Genomic DNA, 20,479 nt, shown 5'->3' with positions numbered 1-20,479 from the left:
AACTCAGCCTATTCATTTTGTTGAATAAGAAATTAAAGCAAGTACACTATTATAATCATTCGCTATTCACTATACTACCAAGTAGGCATCACAAAACAAATGAACAAGCGTGCTGCTGAAGTGTTCAGAAAAAGAGATACACCTGTTTGTTCAATGCAGGAAAATGAGAAGAAAAAGACAGAAGACAGACTCACAAGTATGCATATTTTCAAACAAACTTACATAAACTACACTTTATGTTAATTTTGATTTGCAAGAAAAGCAAAATGCAACGGAAATCCAGGAAGTAGTCATTCACATTGTCTATATGTCTGCCATAATTATTTGTAGATTCCTTAGTGTGGCCGACAGGTAATGGGAGACTAACTCAAGAAAGCCTTTATCCACGTATAAAGGTCCTTCCCTGACGTTGACTGAAGAGTGTCTTGCTGTGAGGTTGCAATGAGTCACCATACATCTATAGAATAATCTTAATATGATGATGTGTATGTGTGTAGTACCTGTATAACCAGAAACATACAGCTTAACCTTTAAAATGACCCAACTAAGATCCCTTTTAACCTTTCTTCAAACTTCTCAAATTCCAACAAGTCTGGAAGAAAGCTATGCAGCCTTTCAATTGTGTTGTGTTACTCTAGACCATTAGTGGTAATGTTACTAAATATTTTTGCTTGTTTAGGTCACACTACCTTGAAATTGTTACTGCCCTTTAATGATCATAACAACAACAAATGGCAATGTATCTGAAGAAATAACATACATTTTTCCTCTGTTACATCAAGTTTTGGTGTCACACAAACACCATAAAAATCAACGACCCGGTCACTGGTATATCTTTGTTTCACATGCACTGTAGAGCTATTTTGATTTTTTTCTAGTGGACCCTGATTGACTCATTATAAAGAACTGATATCTTCAATAGGAATGAATGGAGATGACAGGTAAGAACAACACAGAAAAAGACTAAAACATCATTTGTTCTGGTCTTTTCATGAAAATTGTTCACAATCTGCTGCTTAGGTCTGATGACATTATCCATTTCCAGGTCCCAACTCTTCTCGGTTACCAAATTAAACAAACACTGTGGTATCACTGAGAGTTAAAAATGGTCCAAATTCTGTCATCTCCAATGAATGGTCAGTGTGGCTGTTCTTCCAGGTGTTACAATGCAGCCCAAGGCCCAACAATGTTGGTTGCTAGCTTCTATTTAAATACCATGTTCTCACTGAAGGGTTTCTAAAAAAAAAAATTGCCAGTGTTTGTAGGGTTAGGCTAGCTGTGCTACCTGGTGGCTAGCTACAGAAGTATGGTTAGGGTAATATAAACGTATTAGCACAGTGAAGATGGGGAATTAGGGTTAACCTCTTAAGTTAATGGGCCCAATGGGCAGAGACAAATGCAATCAAATGGAAGGTAAAAGGTGTTGAAAAAAACCCCTCCAAACATCAGTTAAGAGAACATCTGAGATCCATCCACAATCTCAGCCAATGTGAGGGTGATTCTTTTTTAAAATGTTCAAATATTTGGAGAGCATATTTCTCCTGTATCGGCTTCCCTTCATTGTATCCCTGTTAAATCCAGAATTGAATTCAAAACCCTGCTCCTGACATACAAGGATAATAATCAGGCCCCATCTTATCTTAATGAACTTGTTGTAACATATCACCCTATTAGAGCACTTCACTCTCGCACTGCAGTAGTGATGGGATTTCCGGCTCTTTTTAGAGATCCGGCTCTTTCGGTTCGGCTCACTAAAAAGAACCGGCTCTTTCGGCTCCGAACCGGCTCTTCAGGTTGTTTTGTTGCTTTAATTAATTTATTATTAACAATAATATAAAATTAAGCACAAAAGGAATTACTAACGCTAAAAAAGTGGCTTTATTTATATATGTTTATTTATAAATATATGCGGTGGCCCCTAGAGACAAAACACGTACAAACTCCAAAACACATTTCTAGCATGAACTGAACTTCCAAAGCAGAGCTACTAGATCACTTAAATTACACAATTGAAAGCATGTGTGTATTGTTTGTGGATTTATACACAGGCACTCATATATATTCAAATAATTAAAAAAAAAAAAAAAGTTCATTTACCTGTTACTACCACACACCAAATCCGGTCGTTGGTACTTGCTGGCTTGTGTAGCCACTAGGTAACAAAAGCTCAACACTGCGCCCAGCATCCTGGAGCACTTCTGTTGTCTTTTGTACGCGTTTTGAGTTTTTACGTGCTTCGGAGTTTTTACGTGTTTGTACGTGATTTGAAGTTTGTATGTGCTTTGTCTCTAGGGGCCACCGTAAATATACTTTTATTTATTCACTCCACATAAAATGTAATAAATAAATTATATAATACAAAAATCAACTATTCACATTTCAAATTTTAACTATCATCATCTGCAACCGAAAATAGTTGTGGATGATTACTATACCTTTCTAATGTGACGTTGTTGTCCCTGGCTCTCTTTCTCTCTCTCTCCCTCCAGCTCTGTTCCTGTGCTGTGAGTGTAACTACAGCCCCTCCCCCCTCTGCCCAGCATAAAGCACAAGGCTCGCGTGCGAAAAACCACGTGACGGCTCGCGATAAGGAGCCGGCTCGCGTCGTTCACGTCAAAGATTCGGCTCTAAGAGCCATTTCGTTCGCGAACGACCCATCACTACACTGCAGGCTTACTTGCTGTTCGTAGGGTATTTAAAAGTAGAATGGGAAGGAGAGCCTTCAGTTTTCAGACCTCTCTGCATTGAAACATATATGTTATTAATCTCTGTCTCTCTTCCACAGCACGTCTTTTATCCTGTCTTCCTTCTCTCACCCCAACCGGTAGCAGCAGATGGCCGCCCCTCCCTGAGCCTGGTTCTGCTGGAGGTTTCTTCCTGTTAAAATGGAGTTTTTCCTTCCCACTGTCGCCAAAAGGCTTGCTCATAGATAGGGATGGACACCGTACCGAGACCGAAAAGCAGCGCACATTTCAGTGCTTTATTTCGGTGCTTTTTTTTCCCTGAGATGTCACACACTTTGGATTCTAGCCAATCATTTTACCTTTCCAAGGATAGTAGGCGGGCCCAGGTATGTACGTTCTTTTAGAGTGTAATTTACGTTGAGTACGCTAACCACGTTATTAAATTAATGCACATAAGGTGAACTAGCAAACACCGTCGTAGTTACATGCAGCTGTCTTCTTGTTTGATAGAATGATACCATATATGCCCTATAGGTGCAAAAAAGGCTAACATTGTTATCTTTTTACTAAAAAAACAGCTGAACATGAGAGACAAAGTTTGTGTTTTCCATTGTTCAAGCACCGGTTCCAACCAAAGGAGGTATGTTGTATCAATAGAAAAGGCTAACTTGGTTATCATTTTGCAGAAAAAAAGAGACTTCTAAAATTAAAAAATAAAAATAAAAACATAAGAGGTTTTTGGACAAAGTTTGTGTTCTCCATTCTTTAAGAACCGGTTCGAGCACCGGTTCGAGCACCGGCACCATTTCAAAAGTACCAGTTTGGCACCAGTATCGGATAAAACCTAAATGATACCCATCCCTACTCATAGGGGGTCATATGATTGTTGGGTTTTTCTCTGTATCTATTATTGTACGATCTACTGTACAATATAAAGCGCCTTGAGGCGACTGCTGTTGTGATTTGGCGCTATATAAATAAAATTGAATTGAACACCATTGGCTGAAGTTAAAGCGTAACATTTTAAGAACTACGCTTAAAGATTTATGTGTTTATATTAAATAAACAAAGATAAAGAGCAGGTAATTAGAGAATGGAGAGATGGAAGATACAGAGCATTACAATAAATTCTCAATTAATGCAGTTGCAAATCACTTTAAATGTGAATAACAAAACTTCCATTACATTTATTCCATTTAAAACTCCTTTTAGAGAATTTATAGAATAGAACTCTTTTTCTAGCATACTACACTATTAATGTACATTTCCATTTACAATATATATGTTAAAGTAGCTGATTGTATGTACTGGTATGGTAGCTAGGGATGGGTATCGTTTAGGTTTTATCAGATACCAGTACCAAACCGGTACTTTTGAAATGGTGCCAGTGCTTAAACGGTGCTCAAACCGGTGCTTAAAGAATGGAGAACACACAATTTGTCCAAAAACCTCTCATGTTTAGCTGTTTTTTTGTAAAAAGATAACAATGTTAGCCTTTTTCTGCAGCTATAGGGCATATATGGTATCACTCTCAGCTGGAAGCAGTGCTTAATCAATGGAAGAAAAAAAAACACAAACTTTGTCCAAAAACCTCTCATGTTTAGCTGTTTCCCACTTTTTCTTTGGTCATTTTAGCCTTTTTGGCAAGGGTGAAGGGAGTATCTGCTACACTGGCAGGGCTAGGGGCCAGGACTCTACTCTTCGGGTTTTTGGGGGATGTGGCTAACTCCGCGTCTGATAACAGGCACCACACCCGCAGTAGATGTGAGGTCTCGCAGCAAGCTATCAAATGCGGTGCATTTCTCGGCTTTTAACAAAATGCTATACGTCGCCAGGTGTTTCATCTGATTCGAGGTGTCACCTCCTTTGCACAGTATCACAGTATCAGCTTAAAGCACTTGTTGCAAGCTGCTGAGTTTGCATATTTTGCTGTGAAGTACAGCCAGACTTTTGACCGCTTCGCCTTGGGCATTTTTAATCTGTAGCTCTGCTCTAAAAGAATCTACGTAACTGGGCCCGCCTACTACGCTTGCAAAGGTAAAATGATTGGCTAGAATCCAAAGTGTATGACATCTCAGGAAAAAAAAAGCACCGAAACAAAGCACCGAAATGTGCACTGCTTTTCGGTGTGGTTGCTACCGTTTATGTCAGAACCGGTGCATCCCATCCCTACCTAATGGTAGCCAGTTTAGAACCTCTATAAAGTGTGTGTGTGTGTGTGTGTGTGTGTGTGTGTGTGTGTGTGTGTGTGTGTGTAGGGTGTGCGTGTGTGTCTTTGTGACATGCATAGACACACAAGCTCTGAGTTTTTGAATGCTAACGCATCTGATTGCTGCCATTATGATGCTGAATGAAATTGAAGATGTGTAATTGGCTATTGTTCATGACAAAGCTAGTACAAAGAGGGATAAAAAAAAAAAGATACAGAAAAAAACAAAAACAAAAACTACAAAATACCGCACATATGAACAGTAACCCTCCCACCCACCCAACCACCCACACACTCAGTAAATATTAAACAGACGGGGGAAAAATGGCAAGAAAAGCGTGTTGTACATGTGCACACACAGTGACCTGTACACATACAAGTTCTGTCACCTCTTGCACAATTTTTTACACCCACTCTCCAAACTCTCTCTCTCTCTCTCTCTCTCTCTCTCACACACACACACACACACACACACACACACACACACACACACACACACACAGAGTAGATGTCTCACCCACACACTGAGTGTCTATGGAAGGAACAAGCAGTAATTAGGGTGGTTAATAGCTTGTCTGTTGTAGTAATTGCTGCCTGTATGGATCTGGTTGGAGGGTAGAATAGGGGTGCAGCAGAGGGGTCTCATCAACACTTTAGTTCTAATGGTCTCATGTCTCTCTCTCTCTCCCTCGCTCTGTGTCACCTCTTTATCTCTTTCTTGCCAAGCTAAACTCTTGCTAAAGTTTATCTGTGACAAACTTTCTAAAGCAGATGACACAGAATATTCATCAGTACAGCATCCATCTGAAATAGACAGTTAACCAAAAGATGTTCTTTTTTGGGTATTTATATTTATTATAATGACCGAAACTGCTATAACATAATTTGTTACTATAATATTGTTTTACTCTCCCAGAGTAAATGCTTCACTGCTCACAGCCTCTCTTTTTTGCCTCATCAGAAACAAAACATATTTTAAGGATATCAAGAACAGTGCTATAAGGGAAAAAAATGTTGTTGTTTTTAAGATCTGCAATTGCAAGAAAAAAGTACATTTCTTCAAGATATGAAGAAAATCAATTCAAGAAGTACAGCTGATATAAGCTATGTAAAGGAGAAATGGCTGGCTTTCACTTCTCACCTGAAGGCTATATTTTTTTCTGCCACACAAAAATACTGAATATTGTGCTGAAATGTTTAGTTTATATCATGATCTCACTGTTAAGCACAGGCACTGTGATACAGAAGTTTTTCTCTGTGGGTTTTAGTAACATGATTAATATACAGGTGTTTTACACATTAAATCCAGAACAACATTGTCTGCCTGCCAGACAAATCTGATACACATGTTGCAAATTTTAAGATTTTAACATTAGTACCTCCAGCAATGTGGAGAATATTGGATATTGCAAAGAAATATTAAGTTATTGAGTAAGGAGGATTTTGTACACCGTCATGAAAATGGTAAAAAGCAATTCCATGACTGAACTAAAGATTATTGTTATTATTGTTGTTAAATTACAAGCAGGCATCTCCTTACTTCTTGTTGTGTTGAGCTGACAGGGTGATGGTCTTTATCAACAGGAAAACTGTAAAACTTGTGAAAATATAGTTAGAGGTTTAAAATCTATATGGATCCTTTGATATTTTCCAGTGCCATCTGGTGGGCTGGACTGGAGTCTTTGCCAGGCCAATTCTGCCTTATATTTGACACTCCTGCTATAAAAGCTTTATCACCACACACTCTGAAAAACACTGCTGCAAAAATGCACTCCACATCATTCCTGGTCATCTGATTATTGCCATAAAAATACATTGTTGCACGAGATTTGCATTTCAACTATAAGACACATTAAATGTCACCAAATCCACCATAATAGGAGGCAAACATCCCTAAAAACATGACAAACAAAGTACTGTCGGATTTCAACAAAGATAGAAAAATCTCACAGATGAAGAAAATCAGGCAAAAGGAGAAATCAGCTTGACAGTTGTAGGGCAGGAAAAAGATGTCAAAAACACCTTTGAAGTTACAGTTTTGTTTCTTGTGCCAACGCATCTCTGTAGCAGATTCAAACTGATGTTCAGTTAACTAAGTTGAGCTGGTTTTATCAGAGGACCGGCAAAGGAAGAGAAAGAGAAGAGTGATGAAAATGAGAAATAACTGGGTGTTGTGATGAGAAAGACAGCCCCGTCATTAATTAGTCACATGGTTTGATCCCCCGCGCACGCTGCCGTGATGCACCTGGAGTAAGCTGCTTGAGGTAAGAGCATTATCTAACTGTCTAAAAATGTAAATGACAGGAAAGAGAACATAATGTGTTAAAGACACAGTAAGAAATGTCAGCATTATACTGGCACGACTAACAAAAGATTTTGGTCTGTATTTACATTACACTGCCGTTCCTCCACATCCCAAAAATGCTCAGTTTGACCGTGGAGACCATTACGAGACACACTGTGCCCATAAAGATGGTCAATAGTAGTCAGGTAAGCTTAAACAATCCTCAAATGGTAAAGGACCCATTGTTTACCAAGAAAATATCCCCCTCATTATCTGAATGTTTTAGCAGAAAGCTGGAAACTAGTGATGGGTCGTTCGCGAACGAAATGGCTCTTAGAGCCGAATCTTTGACGTGAACGACGCGAGCCGGCTCCTTATCGCGAGCCGTCACGTGGTTTTTCGCACGCGAGCCTTGTGCTTTATGCTGGGCAGAGGGGGGAGGGGCTGTAGTTACACTCACAGCACAGGAACAGAGCTGGAGGGAGAGAGAGAGAAAGAGAGCCAGGGACAACAACGTCACATTAGAAAGGTATAGTAATCATCCACAACTATTTTCGGTTGCAGATGATGATAGTTAAAATTTGAAATGTGAATAGTTGATTTTTGTATTATATAATTTATTTATTACATTTTATGTGGAGTGAATAAATAAAAGTATATTTACGGTGGCCCCTAGAGACAAAGCACATACAAACTTCAAATCACGTACAAACACGTAAAAACTCCGAAGCACGTAAAAACTCAAAACGCGTACAAAAGACAACAGAAGTGCTCCAGGATGCTGGGCGCAGTGTTGAGCTTTTGTTACCTAGTGGCTACACAAGCCAGCAAGTACCAACGACCGGATTTGGTGTGTGGTAGTAACAGGTAAATGAACTTTTTTTTTTTTTTTAATTATTTGAATATATATGAGTGCCTGTGTATAAATCCACAAACAATACACACATGCTTTCAATTGTGTAATTTAAGTGATCTAGTAGCTCTGCTTTGGAAGTTCAGTTCATGCTAGAAATGTGTTTTGGAGTTTGTACGTGTTTTGTCTCTAGGGGCCACCGCATATATTTATAAATAAACATATATAAATAAAGCCACTTTTTTAGCGTTAGTAATTCCTTTTGTGCTTAATTTTATATTATTGTTAATAATAAATTAATTAAAGCAACAAAACAACCTGAAGAGCCGGTTCGGAGCCGAAAGAGCCGGTTCTTTTTAGTGAGCCGAACCGAAAGAGCCGGATCTCTAAAAAGAGCCGGAAATCCCATCACTACTGGAAACTGTGTTTCCAGTCTTCTCTTGTCTAATATGAGTGAGACTGCTGGAACGGTTGCCTTAGATTCCTGTTCTTGGATGACAGGAGTGGCAGTTGGTGTGGTCTTGTGCTGCTGTAATGCATCTACTTCAAGGTTCCCATCTTGTACATACAGAGATGCTTTTCTGCATGCTTCGGTTCTTCCCCATTTTGATTCTTGGTTTGAACTTAAGCAAGTCATCCTGACCATGTCGACATGTCTAAATGTGTTAATTCCATGTCATTGGCAGACTTGATATTTGCATTATCTAATGCAAATGTCTAATCATGCTCTTTATAGTTGCACAGGTGTACTTAATAATAGAGCCCAGTGACTGCAGATTGCCACTGATCACTCATGTCTGCATTCTGTTTAGCTGCATTATCATCATGCTTGTAATCAGAGAACAGATGTCCTGCCAGAGGAGTATAGTTACAACTTGCTGAGCAAAATTCAGTTTGTAGGAAACAACAGAGAAATATGAATGCAACATGCAAAGCTGATGATAATTTCTGACATACTCACTGCCTCACAACTGTCACTATTAACAGAGGTGGGAAGTAACAAAGTACACATATATTTTCATTGTACTTAGATAGAATTTTCAGGTAACTATTTTTTTTTAAACTTTTATATCGCACATTTTCATAAATGGGTTGTTAAGTTTTTGAGGAGACTTATTATTTCATGTCACTGAATACCTTCTGGATATCAACTCGATTTGAATGTAAATGGAAGGAACAATAAAACTTAGAAGACAACCTTGGTGATCCTTATTGCAGACTAAAGGCAAAAACATATAATTATGGACCAGAATGAATAAAATTTCTGGTGCTACAAAACAGGAGCAAGCACAAAGGGAATAATCCATTTTCCAAGTTGAACTGTCTAAAACATAAGTATGATCCTTTACATGTTCAGTCTGAAGGTGCAGGTATGAATTAAAATTTGACTCCATGCCTATCCTCTCCTCCCCTATATAAAACATAATTAGGAAAAATGGGACTGTCCATCTCAGCCACTGAATTAAGGCTGGTGGGGCCTTTGTATATTTATGGATTAATTCAAAGTGCATGAAAATGCATCAATTTGTTGGAAGACGTACTTGCATAATAATCACCATATATCAGCTCAGAAAATAAAGAGGATCAAATCAAGCTGTCGGCAGAAAGCCAACGTGGTGATAAAGCTCTCATCATACATTTATTGTATATTTCTGCTTTATATCCTTATCCCTTCAGCAATGGTGAGATTAAATCAGCCCCACAAAACAGTGCAAACAGCATAAAGAAGTGAAAAACTGTCTATTTGGTCATATTCTAAGAGACATATGAGAACTACAGTATCAAACTACTTAAAAAAATAAAGTAAAATGTTTGTTTTTGTCACAGTCTTTTAAAATATGCAGTGTTAGGGAATTTAACTTTTCTGTTTTAATCTTCTGTAATAATGAATCTAAATTACAGCAATAACTCAAAGCATGCAGTGAAATACGGAACCTCTGTCTGTATCTACATAAAACTAAAAGAAATAAAAGCAGCTTTGTGAGTATCACTGCATTGTTATCATCTTGGTTAGTCTCTGAGGCCATTTCACAGAATATATCTCCCACTATGTTCATTCGTGCATGAAATAGGATGGTGCTCACCTTATTAATACTCCTGATGCATCTCGTTAACTTTACTACACTAATGTACTGTATGTTGTAGAAGAATAGAATCAGAAATGTGTTATGCTGATATCATGGTTGATAGTTTTGTTTCTTGGCTATGACACCATGTGGAATACTTCAAATTGAATCAATAGCACATAATCTTATAAAACAATATGATACTTTTTCCAAAAGCATTTATACCACTTTGTGATGTAGCACTAGTAATGTGCAAAAGTGTTCTATTGCTGATTAAGTGGTGATCAATTGGTGACTGTGGGTATGAATATGGGCATAAATAGTTGTCTGATCTGTTCGTCCTGCAGTAGACTCATGACCTGTTCAGGATGCATACTGCCTCTTGCTCATGACAACTGTGATAGGACCTATGACCATGAATTGGAGAAATAGTTTAAAAAAATATGTATCGATGCATTTGCTTCATTGTTGTTGTTGTTGTTTTTATTTCGTGGGCATGAACCTGACCTCATACAATAGATGTTGATGCGTCTTCACTTATCCAAACGTTTTCCACCTTAAAGGACAAAAAAGTGCACATACAGTATATAAACAGGATGGACTGGCAGACAGGAGTTTGAGTCACATATCTCATTGGGATCTTTTATTTATTCATTTTAATGAAACTACTTAAGTTTAAGCAATAAAACCTACTTAGTTTGGTTTAGGCAATGCAAAATACTTGGCTTGGTTAAGTCAGTTTAGTTGAAATATGTTAGTTTAAAAATCGATAATATATCAGTTTCAAAGTCATGCTAACTCCAAAAAAACTGCATATTTTGGGTCTATGTACACTGATTGTTTTTAGGGATACCTTAACAAATGGGCTCAGTTGCACCTGTTCAAATTGTTTTGTTTTGTTTTTTAGTTTGAAGCTTATTTTTCACTATAATGCATCCCATTGGATTAATTCAATATAGCAGAAAGTTATGGACTACATTATGGACCCTACCAGTCAAGCTAGTTAACCAATGGTAGTGTTCACAGATACCTTCCTGGCTCCAACCTCTTCTCCAAATGTGGTCAAATCAGATTCAATAAGTGCTATGCATAAGACTTTAAAATGATACTTCACAAAACAGCAGGTGATGTCACCGTAGCTACAGCCATCTTATTATACAGTCTATGGTTAACACATATTAACCATGATGAAGAACCAAATCTTATCTTTGCTCTGCATCATACAGTATATATGAACATGATCGTTTAAGGTATACCTGAATTCACAAAGTAGTCCTGATAATAACAATCATGGTTTTTCACCAAAGGAGTCCAATTTTGCACAATCTTCCATTCACGGTGAGAATACCACAACACCTAATACAAAAGCATAAATCTGAGACAAGAAAACGGTGACCAAAGAAAATAAGAAAAGAAAAAAAAGAAACACTCCTATCAAATGTGACAAGCATTGTTGTTTGAATTGAAAATAAATAAATAGAAAAGAAAACACACAAAAAAACTATATCAATAGAAAACATGAACAAAGCTGAACACAGAAAAGAGCGCCACCTACAGAAAACTGTTTTTATTATACGAATTCCCAAACAACAGGATGCATCATGGAATTATTAAATGGGAGGCAATTCCTGGGAAATATAGTTCGATCAGCACAACAATGCCACCGATAAATAAATAACGAAGAATACAAATTGCAAAACTGTTGAACGCTCAATCAAATAATTTTCCCTCTTCCACACTCACCGACACTGTTTGCCCCAACGTCCCTTCTCAAGCCACAAAACATGACGGCAGACATTGAGTTTTCCTTATTAGTGTACCATCCAAAGAAAAGGCAGAAAGAGACAAACAGAAGCGATAAGAGGACAGAGAAAAGAAGAGACAGAGGGAGAGATGTGGACTGCCGCGCGCTCAGGGAACACAGAGGCGATGATAAGAGATGACTGGCGCTTACGTTACGACCACTCAAGCCCCAAGAGGGAGGGGGTGGGGGAGAGAGAGGTACACAATGCGAAGGGTGGAAGAGAGAGAGAGAGAGAGTAGGATGAGCTTAGGGAAAAAAGTGAGCGAGTATTAAGGCACAAAAAAAGGAGAGGGAGATTTTGAGAGTCTGTGTGGGAGAGTAACAAAGAGATAAAATAAGGTGAGAAGGAAAGAGAGTGAAAAACAATTCATTCTATTATGGAAATGCCAGGAGAGAGTATGAGTTCAGTGACTCTGACTATTCATCCATTTAGAGTTCTTTCTCTGAGTTAGCTTGGTTCCTATAATTGCCTAATTTTATAGACCATGTCATATTTTTGACACAGTTTAGGGCAGTAATACATTGTTTAGTAACACATTTAAGATTAGTTATGGTTATTCTGAGGCACTCAATAAGACCTTTGTGAACCTGTAAAAAAGCTCTAAGTGATCAGGCAATAATTTAGGAGTGGAGTACTGGTGGAAGGATACAAGCTATTTGTTCTTTGATCATTTGTTACTGGTCCATTGCAGCTTGTCTCAGTCATCCTTCAGGTCTTTGACAGGTTACATTCCGCCAGAGAAGAATCAGATACCTGGAGAGCCATTTAATATCCATGATGCCGGCACGAGTTTATATTTTTAATTATTTTTGAAACACAACTACTAGAAAATGTAATTTTACTAATGAAGTGTTTCAGTGTTTGAAATTATATTGCCTCCCAAAAGGAAGGGAAGCTTCCCCAGCCTTTAAATAGCACGCCTATCAACTTACATATCTAAATGTTAATGCCTGGGGTGCTTCTCAGCAAATAAAGTTAGCTGGGTAATTCTTCCAACAGAAGAATTAAGAATTGAGTATATTGGGGTCTTGCTCACAAGTGATGGGAAAAGGGAGCGGGAGATCGAGAGATGCAATGATGCGCACGCTGTACCGGTCCCTCACCTATGGTCACAAGCTGTGGGAAGTGACCCAAAGAACGAGACTGCGGATATGAGCGGCGGAAATTAGCTTCCCCCGAAGGGTGACTGGCCTCTCCATTAGAGATAGGGTGAGAAGTTCAGGCATGTGGGAGGAGTAGAGTTACTGCTCCTCCACATCGAAAGGAGCCAGTTGAGGTGGTTCAGGCATTTGATAAAGATGCCTCCTGGGTGACCTGATCTGGGCATATCCCACCAATAGGAGGCCCCGGGGCAGACCCAGAACATGCTGGAGAGATTGTATCTCTTGGCTGGCCTGGGAACTCCTCGGTGTTCCCCCGGATAAGCTGGAGTAGGTGGCTGGGGAGAGGGAGGTCTGGGTTTCTCTGCTTAGGCTGCTGTCCCCACGACTGGGCCGCGTATCAAGATGGATGGATTCTTCTAAAAGCCTATCGTGCATTCTTAACTTACTTTTTTTCTGAGTGAGTTTTACCACACATAATCTTCCCGCAGAAGAAAGAAAATAATGTCAACTAATGTCAACTGATTTTAAAGGCATTAATAAAGCAAAATCCAATTATTTTGTTATTTTATCTACAATGTCATGTTAAGGAGAGACAGTTGTATCGTGAATATTTGTTTTTGTGGACATAGATATAAAAACATATGTGGATGTAACAAAGCCAGGTAAAGAGAAAGAACATACAATAGTTTAAACAAGTAGGGATATGCTTCTAATGAAAAGTGCTGAGCATAACACAGCAAACAAAGTAACATGCTACTAGTCGCATTACATTTTTCTGTAACTCACAATTGTAGTGCTGTACTTTGTAATCTCATTACAGTTATCTATCAGACAACCAATGCTGTTAATTGTGTTACAAAGGTTCTTCAATTATCCACTGAGACGAAAAACAATCAATTAAGGGTGTGTTTTTTTCCCCTGAACTACAATCAGATGACTTCAGTTCCTCTGGTGGTAGAATAAAAGTAACAAAGTAATCTACAATGTTTAGGATTGGAGACATTAATAATACTGTCATTTTTATTGCATGAAAGGAGAGCTGGCAGATGGTAGCACAGCATGAGGCCAAAAAGAACAATCCTCCACCCTACGACTCAACCTCTGCCAAACAGCCGAAGCTTGATTTTCAACAGGTACCAGAAGCAGTGATATGCAGTGAGACATGTAGCACTGAACCCTTCATTTCTAACTATGCTTGTTTCCACAGCAGAATCACTGTGGCCACAACATGCTAATATTTGAAGAACTTAAGAGACATCTTGTGTTTTTCCTCACCAAGAAAGAGCATTGACTCAGTGTGTGGGACTACGCCCTAAGCTTTATATTTTTAACTGGTAAATATGTGGTATTGCATATATCACCTCAAACAGGGATGACAACAAGCAGTGTGTAGTGTTAATATTCAAGAAAGTGTGGACTAAAAGTCAGAGTTACATACAGGGAGGTAAATATTTTTGAGAGCAGTGAGTTTGTGTGGAGGTATAAAAGAAGTGAGCAGTGATTAGAGTGAAACAGCAAGAAAGGACTCCTTCCAGACATCCCACTTCTCCTTCTACTCTTTTACACTCATATTTTTGTGATACTTCCAAAAAGTCAAAACCCTCAACAAGATTAACTTGATATATAACTCAAGTTATACACTATCGAAAATCTAACTGAGAAAAACATGTCCAAAATTTGTTGTTTAGGATTACGTGTTAGTTACTGCATTCATGTTAGGTTCAGTTTGTAGAAAGACAGGCACAAAACAATTAGAAAAAAATGTGCAGATATGTTAAATTTAAACATTTCCTCAGGGTTTTTCTAAGCTTCTGAGTTAATGAAAAGCAAAACTTTATGAAATAGAAATACAAGTGCTTAGGCAAAGAAAAAGAAAAAGAAAATATAAATAATAAATGAAATATAAAGGGTCCCATATCAATTTATTGTTACCTCGTATGTATGTTTCCCCCCCTGCATACTTACACTTTATTTTTTCTCTGTTATAGTCCCTTTTCTCAGATCATTAATCTCTCTCCTTTTTTTTTCTTCCAGTCTTCTCATTTTCCTTCTCTTACTTTCTCCAGCTCTCCAGCTATCTGCCTGAGGGTTATTTTGTTTTCCTGCTGTCTACAGTCATCAAAGCAATGCAGAGAAACACACACACATACAGTAAATACAAGCATATTTGGCATGGTTTTACATACATGCATTCACAAATGCTCTGAATGCACAAAAAACATGGACAAATCTATTCGGTGGCTGGGTGAGGGGGGTAGACATTAATAACTGTAGTTATTGCTCTCTCTCTCTCTCTCCCTCATGGCTAGTTAGTTGTGAACGTTGCACGCCCTGAACAGCGTGACCTAGATTCATCCAAAACAGCTCAACCACACATCTTTACATCAGCAGAGGTTCTGAGTCACATTGCTCAGTCTAGTCTAGCTACAAATCACTCAGCACTCGATGCCAGCAAGACACACAACTGTGCACATTTTGTTCCTAGAACAGTTAACCTGGTGGATTATATAACATGCTAACTTCACCATATATACTTTGAGCTTGCTGCTTTGACATCTCCAGCAATGTTGGAACAATACAGAGCTGTTCCAGTTTGGTTCCATGATCATAAACTGAAATTGCATGACTTCTCCTGGTTCTAAGTTTTAGCAACGAATTTCCAAATCTGTCACACTAAGAAGCGCACAGGATCCTACAATGTGTAGAGCTTTCAGCATCTCAAGGCAGCTTTCATCTTGCGACTGTGGAGCTTCTTAACTTTTAACTACCTTAGAAAACATCACCATCTATATATGGCAGATTAGGCTTTCCCTGAGTTTTTGCACTCTGTCGTCTCCAGAGACGAAGTACTGCATAGAGCCCCAGTCAAACCTTGCCAACCCTGCTTTTGAAGCGCCTTGAGGCGACTTTTGTTGTGATTTGGCGCTATATAAATAAAATTGAATTAAAATTGAATTGAATTGAATTTTGGTTACCACTGACACTGCAGTTCTTCTAAACTGCATTGCTCCTCCTCAATATAAAAAAATAAAATAAACAAAAAACACTGGGCTCGAATGCCTGCCTTGTTCTGCTCGTCATCCACTCCAGTGTTGCCCACCAGTGGTTTCAGCCCTTTTACTCATTCTTAAGTAATTGCATACACTTTCAAGTAACAATCTGATCTTTAGCTCTACATTTATAGAAACTTCATTTGTACTTCTGAAGCTTCATCCATGTACACTACATTTCTGGAAACATGGCTTGAGATTAACCCTCTAATCTTAACTGTAAGATTTTGAAGTCAATTACTCTGTAATACTGTGCTTGTCACAACACCCAAGACTGAATGTTAAGACTTGTTTTCCAATCTGTTTCATTTTGATGAGCCATTACGTCATGTGTTTTTTATGTAAAAATGTTTGTGCCGAAAGTCAGAAGTAGAAACTTTGGTGTATTCTGTAACAGATAAGCAAGCCCCATCTTTTTTTCTGTTTGTTTGAAGAAACTCATAAAACCATACCATGAAGTATGGTTGCACACAAGCTGTCAGACAAGGTTGAAGTCACAGGGATAACATGATTGTGTTCTTTTTTCAGAGTAGCTGTTTAGTTGAGCAAGTGCTGTGAGGCTCTAAAAGTTTTGAAATTGGTATGAGTCACTGTTTTCAAGATTACTTTTGGCACTTTTACAATTATTAGAGAACTCAGAGACTGGATTGACATAAAATAAAAGTCCTGGAGTATAACTGAACTCAGAGCCTCGTACAAACACACACACCTAAATGAACACACCCTGCTCTGCTGACAGGGCACCATAAAAGTGTATCAGCTGTCACAAAAAAGAAAAGGCATTGAGAGTTTTGTTGTGACAGAAAACCACAATAGAAACATTAACTTGTGTAGTTACTTGTGCCAAATTTACGCTAAATTTACATGTTTGTTTACCCCAGAATGAAGTCAATCTACATGAGAAAAGCAAACAGGTAAGTAAACTTCTGTCAACCAACAAGCAGTCATATTAATGTAATTTCATATATATATATAATCATAAATGAGTCACGCAGGAGTTTTGATGCAAACAACATAATACACCAGGAGTGCATGATGTTTGCTTGTAGCTGTCTTGTAGTCAGTCAGCTTTTATTGGCCTAACCGGTTTAAGCCTTCTTTAACTGCCATGCTATCATTGTTGAGAGCAAAAATCACATTGCATTTTTTAAAGTGTGAAGTTTGATAAAGATTTACCTTTTTAAACTCCTTCAAAAATATCTCCATTTGTAAACAGGTTATAGCAAATTCTTAGCCAAGACAGCTACTGGTCCTTCAGGAACGCCAATGACTATCAGATAGATCCCAGACTAATGTAACTAAATCACACTAAACTAAGTTGCCTCGTACTGTGCTTAAACACAACTGTGTGTACTCCCCTGCTGGCCTGAACCCATGCTGCCTTCAATGAACGTATCATTTTCTCTTTCATGGACATGTGCTTTTTTAAAAGCACTCGTAATCAATATGAATTTCATGATTGTTTGTATTTTACCGCCTAATTGGAGAAGTGATGACACACAGTCCTTTCACGTATTTGTTAATTACTTAACAAAGCCATTTTTACGGATGTACCTGCCACTGAGGAAGCATTGAAAATCTGTGTTGGGACACACACAGCGATCACACTACGTGATCTGTGTCCGAGTCCAGCTGTATTGCAGCATGCAGCAATCATACTAGTTGAACAAATTGCACTCTTGGGGCAAACACGCTTGGGCATCATAGCCTGAGGGTGTGACATTAAGCTTAACACTTAAAAACCAAGAGATAAACACCACAAATCATGTTTTCCTGCCTATATATAACACAAGCAGGCTAAGTTACTAAATAGCTACACCCCGGAGGAAGGTTTCCAAAAGGTCTGACCTAAATCTAAGCAAATATGGACAAATAAAACACATTAAAAAAATAAATACATTAAAAAAATGTGCATCAATTTGTGATGTATAGCACAATCTGTTAGTTAGTTTCCCATGCATGAATGAATCCCACCAGGGCATCCCTGTAAGGGCTTTCCTCAAAATTTCCTCCAAAAATTAAAAAAACATGAAGGGAAGATGAACATACACACTATAGTAAAGAGAGAGAGAGGTGGAGATGGAAGGAGGCAAAATTGTCAAGAATATGACTCATGTAATCTTGCTCCTCCAGACACACACAATCCAGATACTCTTGAGAGCACATTTTATGTTGCACATGGTCAGAGTTTTTCCTCAGCTTGCGTTGCACTCTCTCTCCTCTCCTGGTCTGCTTTTCCCTCCTTCTCTCTCTCACTCTCAATCTGTGGGTTTCAAGTGCAAATGAATCCACACAGGATTATGCATAAGTACTTTGAAGTGGCAAATGATGGCCTCCTGTGGCTCAGTGCAGGAAACACGCAAACTGACAGACACACGTAACATGCAATCTCACACCCATGTGTGTGCCTGTATAGGCATGTACTTTTGTACATGGAATGGTCACTTCATATCCACTCATTCACACATACAGTAATAGTATTTGGTTACGAAAACACATTTATATCTGTATCTAAAGGGAGACAGAGCATGGAAACATAAACATATATGCAATGGTCAGCTATCTCACCTGCATTCTTGGACAGGAGTACCACATGCTAGTTAATAATTTGAGTTTACGGAAATGGTAGATTCAAATAACTAAGGTTAACTACTTTTGCCAGCACGCCTGTTTGCTTGTTTAATAGAGATGGTCAAGTGTGAAAAGTTCTTGGTTGAAAGCCTGTTTATTCTATTAAGGTATTTGTTGTCCTACTATAAAGCAGCTTGTTGCTTGTTGCTATGAAGAACAAATATATGCTGCCACAAAAAGTAGGGCAGGTATTTTATTTGACCAAAAGTTAGACTACATGTTAAAGTAGTTAAATCTTAATTTCGATATCTAAGGTTTTTCACCTTGGTTCTTGGTAAAGGAATAGTTTTTAGTGGAGTAGTGCAAGCTCAAAGAATAACCTTCAGGATGCATTGTAAGTTTTGTTATTTTCTCTTTTTAATGTAGTTTCAAGATAATGTTGTTTTTGTGTTTGCTATGAGCATCAAATGTATCTGTCTGCTTAACATTTGCTCTCATTTGAAGCCCTGTACCTCCATTTCACTCTCTTTAATTCCAGTTTTCTTTCTCTCTGAGTCTATATCTCCCCCTGCTGTGCATCTCAATTCTATCACTCTAATAGCTCCCTACACTGCAGGACACAAATGAGGACAGATGGAGACTAAAAATCTGTCTAAGAGCAACACTAGAGATGGAAAATGAGGAAAATAGGAACACAGAAGATTAATACAGGAGTAGAGAAAGCTCTCTTTCAATCCAACTTTGTCCAGCTATTGGTAGGATTTCTTGATTAGCCACTTCTTCTATCAGACATATCGCCCAGGGACCTATACATACATACATTCCAAGATCCATGTGTGTTGCATTGAATTGTAGGCTTTCTTGTAGTCAGTCCAGGTGGTGTACAGGTTGGTCAGTCTGGTCTTACAGTCTCAAGCAACTGTTCTATCTACCAGTAGTTGATGTCCAGTGTTTCTGTCCATTCCTTTCTGTGTCCCCACTTATGCATTGAACAATGCACCTGTTCATCTTAGCTGCAATGATTCCTGACAGGCAGGTTATTGGTCAGTAGTTTGACGGGACCAGTCTCTTCTGGGGATCCTTGGTGATCTGGACTGTCCGACCTTCAGTTAGCCATTTTGGGTGTGTCTCATCCATTAGCAACTGGTTCACCAGCTGGAAACCTGCAGTCAGCTGAGACCGAGGAAGTCACTTAGATGAGTGACAAAACGTTTCTCCCACTGAAAACGCTACGTCCAGATAAACAGAATCAACCTTTTGGGATTTACTTACCTGGATGAGTGAGCATGCATCAAGAAATTTATCGAGAAATTAGTTTGATTAGATTTTAAAAATTCTCTACACAAATTATTTGCTTCCATGTATAACGCACGTCTCACCTGGATTTGCGACTAAAAACAGACCTGCAAAACAAACGTATTTCAAAGCGGCCTATGAATAAAAATTTCGGGAAAAAAAATAAGCCCATGTAGCTACCAGTTTTAAACAAAAATATTGATAACACAATGGCAACAGTGATGATGATGCTAGCACAGTTAAACAGATGGGAAGAAAAGCTACCTTTTTAGCTCCTCCATCCACTGCTGTTTCTTTTACACAGCAAAAAATCAGCAGTAAGCCTCCAGAGGTTGTATTAAAATATGCAGATAACGTGTTAACCTAGGCTGGTTTACCAAGTTTCAATTATACTGCTTACTGAAGGCTGACAGCAGCCGTCCAATTTTGCATGGAAGCAATACCTGCAGCAAACAGGGTTGAGTCTAAGGGGGGGGGGGGGGGGGGGGGGGGCATCGGGTGTATTAGACCATATTAACTTCAAGGCTTTCATAATATTTTTCAGATTAAAAGTGAGAT

At 38.5% G+C, this 20,479-nt stretch overlaps 1 protein-coding gene across 13 annotated transcripts in view; it reads right to left on the bottom strand.

Annotated features, from left to right (window-relative positions):
- The window catches only part of grip2b (glutamate receptor interacting protein 2b), a 264,699-nt gene that overhangs the window by 67,129 nt on the left and 177,091 nt on the right, over positions 1 to 20,479 (bottom strand). For 2 of the 13 annotated variants that reach the window (XM_085161242.1, XM_085161247.1), the window contains exon 1: positions 11,840 to 20,378. The exons of the other annotated variants lie outside the window; for them this stretch is intronic. In XM_085161242.1, the coding sequence (XP_085017368.1) occupies positions 11,840 to 11,894 (55 nt within the window). In that variant the 5' untranslated portion in view covers positions 11,895 to 20,378. Of the gene's footprint in view, positions 1 to 11,839; positions 20,379 to 20,479 lie in introns of those variants that run through there. 13 annotated transcript variants of the gene reach the window in all.

This window comes from Neolamprologus multifasciatus, chromosome 5 (assembly GCF_963576455.1).
Source record: "Neolamprologus multifasciatus chromosome 5, fNeoMul1.2, whole genome shotgun sequence".
In the NCBI taxonomy this organism is placed as follows: Eukaryota; Metazoa; Chordata; class Actinopteri; order Cichliformes; family Cichlidae; genus Neolamprologus; species Neolamprologus multifasciatus.
This window is presented reverse-complemented; position numbering and strand designations above follow the sequence as displayed.